Source organism: Dendrobium catenatum, unplaced genomic scaffold (genome assembly GCF_001605985.2).
Source record: "Dendrobium catenatum unplaced genomic scaffold, ASM160598v2 fragScaff_scaffold_766, whole genome shotgun sequence".
NCBI classification, from domain to species: domain Eukaryota; kingdom Viridiplantae; phylum Streptophyta; class Magnoliopsida; order Asparagales; family Orchidaceae; genus Dendrobium; species Dendrobium catenatum.
Genome location: NW_021319228.1, coordinates 60,638 through 67,967, shown reverse-complemented (window position 1 = coordinate 67,967; position 7,330 = coordinate 60,638). Strand labels below are relative to the sequence as shown.

Genomic DNA, 7,330 nt, shown 5'->3' with positions numbered 1-7,330 from the left:
GCTTGTAGCGAGAAAATAAAGGTTTATGACCTCTCTACAATTTTTTTAAATCTATATAACCTAGAACATTCAAACGACCTATATCTTGGCATACCAACATCCCATTTCAATACTCCTAATTATTTCAATATTCCTCCATCAAGGCTATACATCACACTAAATATTAACTACACATATGGCCATTACATGCATTAAATAAAGAATGGGAAACACTAAAATATCAATGTATCATTCCAGACATAAGAGTCTACATTAGTATTATTATACTTTTTATATCATTAGTCTAAAACTAGATATTTAGCTAGACATGAAAGATGCAATAAAAAAACTCTTTTTTATTTTATTCATTGAAATAAAAGATATAAGATAAGTAATGAGCAAATTATCACCCGAAAGGATCAAATGATCTTTTCTACACTAATTCTTCCACCAAACACAAAGTTGCTCACACATATAGGCTGGCATCTCCATAATGAATTATCTTGCGCTTTCTTAGCCTCCTTAAACTTTATTCTAAGGAGGATCTAAAGAAACACATTTAAAATTACATAATTTTTCTTTAGTGATATAACTCCCAAAATAACAAAATTGAAAAACTGTCTAAAGAAAGAATAATGAGGGGCTCGAGCACCATGACACTCAAAAAGGTGGCACCGTGGTTGCATAAAATAAATTAATGACTCAGTGCTATAATGTTGGTTCCATTGCAATGCTAGTTTATCTGGCATGGTTAATGATTAAAACAACACATCTTTTGGTTGAGTTAGTGTGGTTCCTCGTGTTGGCAGTTGTTCTATCATAGTGGTCCAAATTTGGAGCACTATAGTGCATGAATATCAATTTTGGCACTAAGGAGTTGTAAGGCTCAGCACTTTGGTACTCATTTTGCTAAGGCTCTAATACTGCGGTGCTAAATTTGGGTACAACAACATTATGTTATGTTGTAATGCTGACCTTAGTGCTATTGTGGCACTGGAAATAGAGAACATGACACTGCAATGTGTGAATCTGGCATTGGGGTGTTGTTATAGCATACGCTTCAAATGATGGTGCTTCAACACTATTTAACACATGTAGTTATTATCTTTTCTTATATATTTTTTACACAAACACATTAAATAACATGTTTTATCATTGAATTTAAACATAATAAATGATACAAAATTTACACTTAATAAAATGAAATGGAATAATTTCTTGGGCTTGGTCAACCCTAGTTAAATAAGTTAACCTAGGTTGACCAAATGACCTATATAGGTCTCCTACTTGAACTCAACAAACCCTTATGAACTTATTACTGCTAAACCATACAAATAGGTCTATTAAGTCCCTAAGCTTGCCTTAGCTTGACAAACCCTGCGGTCACTTGGTTTAGTAAATTGGGCTAGCCCAAGTGAACCTAAAGGGGTAATCTTGAACCTTTTCACCCTCCAATTAAATTAAACCAAGATAATTCATATACTATAAGCCTACATATTCCATGCATCTTCCCTAGTAATCCCAACCTATAAGATTGCTTAGTTAGCCAAATTGGAAAACCCAGGTGTATAAAAAACCATCTCCCTACCTAGGCCAAATTAACCTAAGCCAATACTTGAATACACTTCTCCTAGATTGAAGTATCAGGCCCAGAAAATCCCCGCTCATGAACATGCCTTTACTTGCTCAAATATTACAAAAATCATTTAATTCATCTTGTTTAAATAATAATTTACTAGCCAGTTTACCCCATGTGGGGTGCCTCCTCTTGTGAGATACTTAGAACCTATTAGGCCATCCCCAACTGACCCAACTCACTAGTCAGCCCTCCAATGGCTTGAATCTAAGCTAAATATAGATTTTGAAATCTTATAAATAATTCAAAATTTTGAATTCAAAATTTTGAATTATAGTGAAGGAAATGCAATAGCATTAAAATATAAAAACCAAGAACAAGCAACAAACTAATAGAGATCTTCCTTCAAACTACATTCTTCCTTTATAAGTTTAACAAAGGAAGGAGGAAGAGAGCTCTCACTAAAATCATTCCAAATGAATTCATACGAAAAGGAAAGGTTAGCACAAAAATCAGCTACCCTATTACCTCTTCTGCTAATACATTTAAAAATGACATTACTCCCATACCTTAACCCAAAGAAGTCTTCATCTTCCATGATTCCAACCTTTTTATTGCCTTTGCTATACAATTCATGAAGTAATTGAATAACATTTTTATTGTCTCCCTCGATGATGACACCTTTGGCCTCATCCAAACAATTGTGTAACAAATACTTCAAAGAATAGAATGAATAAAGCTCCAATTGTGATATATCCCAATGCATTCCATAGAACCCAAATGCACAAATCATTCTTCCTCTATAGTCTCTTTCAACTCCTCCAATTCCAGCTCCATAGTTGCTTTTCAATGCAGCATCAATATTAATCTTGTACCACTAGGGTGGAGGAGGATGCCTTGAATCAAAAGACAATCCTAAGGATTGAATAGCATCCCAGTTTTCCGAGAGTATTTTATTTCTTCTATCAAAAGCAATCAAGCTAATAACATTGGAAGCCAATGTTAAAACACTATCTTCCTTCTAACCGTGCTTAATCTTATTTCTTTCATTCCATGAAAACCATAACAGATTAAAGTAAAGCTTTATCATCACAGGATTCTTCTTAAGACTGATTTTTGCTTCATCCAAGAAATGTTGAAATGAATCGAAGAATGGGACTAGAAAACCCCATTCCCATAGAATGCCAATAATTTTAAGAAGCTTGGGACATCTTGTAGAGATATGATCTAACTCCTTAATTCCTCCACATCCTCTTGGACATTTATTATCAAAAGATAATTTTCTTTTGAACAGAAAATCAAAAGTTGGAATAGCATTCTTACAAAGCCTCCAAATGAAAAATTCCACCTTTGAGTACAGATTAAATTTATGAATCCATAAGTAAGAGCTCCCCTCATGAACCTTAACTGAGTCTTCCTTGATCATAGCAGCAATAGATTTTCCAGTCAATTTGTATTTTAGATCCATATAATCCTCATCTCATTCCTTAACAATAGGAATGCTAGAAATAACAACAACCAGTTCTTTTCCAAAAAAAAAGAAGTAATTTTGCAATGTCCCATTGGCCATCCAGGATAAAAAAATCCATAGTTAAATCATCTTCATCAAAAGGAGCGATAAAAGTAGGCCATTTGAAAAGGATTTTGTCAAAAATACATATGTCCTTCAAGACATTAATACGCATCCCATTCAACACATTCCATCTTATAACTTTCCTCATAGATTTCCAACCACTAGCAATGATTTTCCAAGCCATAGAACCCTCTTTAATCTCATCTTTCTTCCACCAGTCTTCACTATACTTGATTAACAAATTTCTATTTAGGAAGGAGTTAGGATTAGTTACCAGATTCCAAGAGAATTTCGCTCTCAGATTTTGAATACTGCTGGCAGCAGAGTGAATTCCCCAGCCACCGTTAGCTCTTGGCTTGCAAAGCTCATCCCAAGCTATATAATGCATCCCCTGTTTACCGTCTCGATTCTTCCATATGTAATTTATGTAGAATTTTTCGAATTCCCTCAACACACTAAGAGGAATTAAGGAATGAGATATTAAATATAGTGGCAAATTGCAGAATACCGAATTGACAAGCACAAGCTTTCCAACAAGAGAAATATAACTATTGCCCCAAGCATTTAAAGTCTTCAATGCTTTATCCAATAGAAATTGAAAATCAGCCTTCTTTAGTCTTCTCAAAGCTAATTTTGTTCCCAGATAATCCATCTCCTCAACCATCTTGATCTCCATAATTTTTTTGATCTTATTTTTCATTCTTCTATCAACATTCTTGCTAACAATCATGGAAGATTTTTTAAGATTAATCTTTTGCCCTGTCCATCCACAGTAGTTGCTCAAAATGATCTTCATCTCCTTGATACTTCTAATCTTTGCTTTAGAGAATAGAAGGATATCATCTGCATAAAGCAAATGAGAAATAACATTTCCAGAAGAAGCCACTTTAATGCCTAAATCCTTCCCTTCCTGATTAAAAGCATTTGTAATCAATTGGGAACAAAGGATAAAAAGAAAAGGGGATAATGGACATCCCTGACGAAAACCACTCTTCCCTTCAATCCAATTTGACAAGTTCCCATTGATAATAATAGAAAATCTGGGCTCAACAATACATTCCAAGATAAGCCTAATGAATTTTTCAGGAAAACCCGAGCTTCTCAAAACCCCTTCAAGAGTACTCCAACACATGCTATCATAGGCTTGCTTCATGTCTATTTTGATGGCCACCATACCTTCTTTAGATTTAGAAATCCTCATTTTGTTAATAACCTCCCGAGCCAAAAGAATATGTTCAGAGATGCTCCTCCCTTTCATGAAAGCAACTTGTTCTTCAGAGATAAGTTTTGGAATAACCACCAAAAGCCTATTGAGTAACACCTTAGCAACAACTTTGTAGATGGAGTTACACAAGCAAATGGGACGAAAAGCTTCAGGAGATAAAGGATTAGAAATTTTAGGTATCAAAACAATAAGAGTTTCTTTCCAACTATTACTCATGATACCTGATGTAAAAAATTCTTTAATTGCCTTGAAAACATCAATACCAATAATGTTCCAATAGTGTTTGAGAAAAGAGTAAGTGATACCATCATGTCCCGGTGATTTTTTGTTGCCAAGCCCTTTGATAACCTCCAGGATCTCCTCATATAAAATCTATTTCTCCAGGCTAATTCTGTCCGTCTCATCCAGAATATTAACAGGATTCGGCCATTTGTCCATACAACAGTCCCTCTGCTTCCACTTCTTTTGAAAAAACTGAAAAAGAATTTGTTGCATAACCAAGGGATCTTCAGTAATGCCACCATCTTTATCTTTAATTTGAAAAATCTTTTTTCCAATCCTTCTTGAGTTAGCAAAAGAATGGAAAAATTTAGAGTTAGAATCGCCTTCCTCAATCCATTTAGCTTTAGCTCTTTGTCTCCAATAAGTGTTGAGTCTAGAAAGCACAGAATTAAGTTTAAAAACTTTAGATCTGAGCTCCCAAAGTTTTTCATTAGATAACCACCCAACCGATGCTTCTTCTTCTTGAATAAGAGAAATTTCTTCTTTTAACTTCTCCTTTTTTAAAGAGAAATCCTTAATCCTTGCCTTGCTCCAATAAAACAAATCCTTCAAAGCTCTTCTACATTTCTTATTGAGAACCTCCATATCATTGCCTTGGAAAGCCTTTCTCCAAACTCTTTCAATTATGAGAGACGATGCTTTGAATGAAATCCACACATCTTTGAATTTGAATGTCCCAAACTTTTGAAATGGATTATCAAGGATCTTCAATACAATAGGTCAATGGTCGGACGCTACCCTTGCAAGATGTCTCACCACTGCATTATTTATCTTGTTGATGGCTATAGAGTTTAGAAAACATCTATCCAACCTCTCGAGAATGCGGTCCCCTCCAGATTTGTTATTACACCAAGTGTATTTTTGACAAACAAATCCCACATCATGAAGGTCATTCACATTTAAGAAATCAGCCATTTCTTTGGGGCCTTGAGAAAAAGCAAATTTTCTACCACCCCTCTTATCATCTTGTGACAAGATGCAATTAAATTCTCCCCCAACAATGAAAGGAGCCTTTCTATTGGACACCTCATCCAGATTACTCCATAATTCTCTCCTCTTCATAACATCCTTATTTCCATATACGGTAGAAATCATCCACTCCCCCTTATCGAATACCTCCACCATCAAAATTCCTTCCTTTAGGAATGTTCTTTATAGGGCCCAGAGATTTCAACTCCTTAGCAAATTTTATTTTGCTAGAATCACCAATAGAAATTTTATCTCCTCCCATCTTATTGTCTGAAAAAATTTTTTCTCAATTTTCAACTTTGGTCAGCCTTTTATTCGAACCATCACTGAATTTTTCAGCATATTTCTTTTCTTTAACCGAAACTAACAAATCTTCATTAACCAGATTTTCAGGTACTGAACTTAGGATATCAAATTTGTTTCCAGAATTTGATAATTTAGAATAGGAAGAAACAGGGGACTTACTCGTAGGTCCCTCCTTGTTATCCTTTGAGAAACTATCTCTGTCCTCTTCAACTTGATTGCTCTTCTCTATAATAGGCTGATCCTTGTCTGGAATAAGTTCTCCTTCTTCTAAATGGTCTTCATTACTCAGAACCGGATCTTTTGTTGGGGTGATAAATCTGTCATCAGCTCCATCATTTCCTTCTTCCATAGTGACTTTTTCATTTCCCATCTTCTTAACAAATATTATTTTGCTGGATTTGACTGCAATGCTCTTTTGGATTGGCTTTCTTCCTTCCTTATTATTGACAAGACTCTACGGTCCATACATTGGTTTATCAACAGCAATTTGCTCTTTACTTATGCTATTAACATCTGAAGTGAAGCTAACTCCCAATTTATCATTGCAGGCTTTATTACTGATATTACCACAATCATTCTTCAAGTGCCCAATAAATCCACATTCAAAGCAAAGGTTGGCTACCTTTTCATATTCAACTTTTTGAAAAACCTCCCTGAGATACTATCCACCCAAATTCTTAAGGGAAGAGGTTGATCAAGTTTCAACCTCACACAAACTCTTGCAAACTCTCTTCTTCCCCATTGGAAGAGATTCCCATCCATCATCAAAGGGATTCCAATTCTAGAAGCTATTCTAGCTATATTATCTTCATCCCAACATTGCAAGGGAAGGTTAGGCATCCTAACCCATATAGGAGATGTCAGCCCCTTCATGGAGTTAGCTGAAAATTCAGTGGACCATCTCTCCATTCCCACAATGTGCCCATTGATAAACCATGGCCCCCCTGACAGTACTGCTTCCATCGTCTCCTCCGATTGAAAAGAACATAAGAACCACCCTCTTCCTAGAGTGGTAAAATGAAATTGACCATATTGTATCCATTGTCTTCTTATCTCCCAAGCAACAATATGAGACGCCAATTCTCTGCCAAACACCTTTATCACAATAGAATTTGAAAGTTTTTCAGAATTCTTAACTTCCAGAACTTCATTCATTCTAACACCTTTTCCATCTTCAGAAATCATGCTTTCATCTTCTTTAAAATCAATTTTGATGTAAGGCTTATTACTTCAGGTATTATTGATACCAACTTTACCAGAATAAGTCAGCATTTTATCAATAACCTTATCAACAGCCAAATTGTTCTCTAAATTCAGTACCTCTTGAGTATTGCTGATACTCATCTTCACAGGATTCTTCTTTAACTCTTTATCCGAGTTAATATTCAAATTAACAAATCTGTTTACAAATAATTTCATC

At 35.0% G+C, this 7,330-nt stretch overlaps 1 protein-coding gene across 1 annotated transcript; it reads right to left on the bottom strand.

Annotated features, from left to right (window-relative positions):
• Positions 1-5,890: 5,890 nt before the first annotated feature.
• On the bottom strand, positions 5,891-7,095 carry LOC110094844. The gene is made up of 2 exons (XM_020820178.1): positions 6,628-7,095; positions 5,891-6,364 (listed from the first exon to the last, which is right to left on the bottom strand). The coding sequence occupies exons 1-2, from the start codon at positions 7,093-7,095 to the stop codon at positions 5,891-5,893; spliced, it is 942 nt and encodes a 313-aa protein (XP_020675837.1).
• Positions 7,096-7,330: the final 235 nt, after the last annotated feature.

Excerpts from the sequence above, each read along its gene's own strand:
- LOC110094844 (XM_020820178.1), bottom strand. The coding sequence starts at position 7,095 with ATGATTTCTGAAGATGGAAAAGGTGTTAGAATGAATGAAGTTCTGGAA. Across the intron at positions 6,365-6,627 it reads GAAGAAGAGAGTTTGCAAGA|AGTCTTGTCAATAATAAGGA; the intron begins GTTTGTGTGAGG and ends TATGGACCGTAG.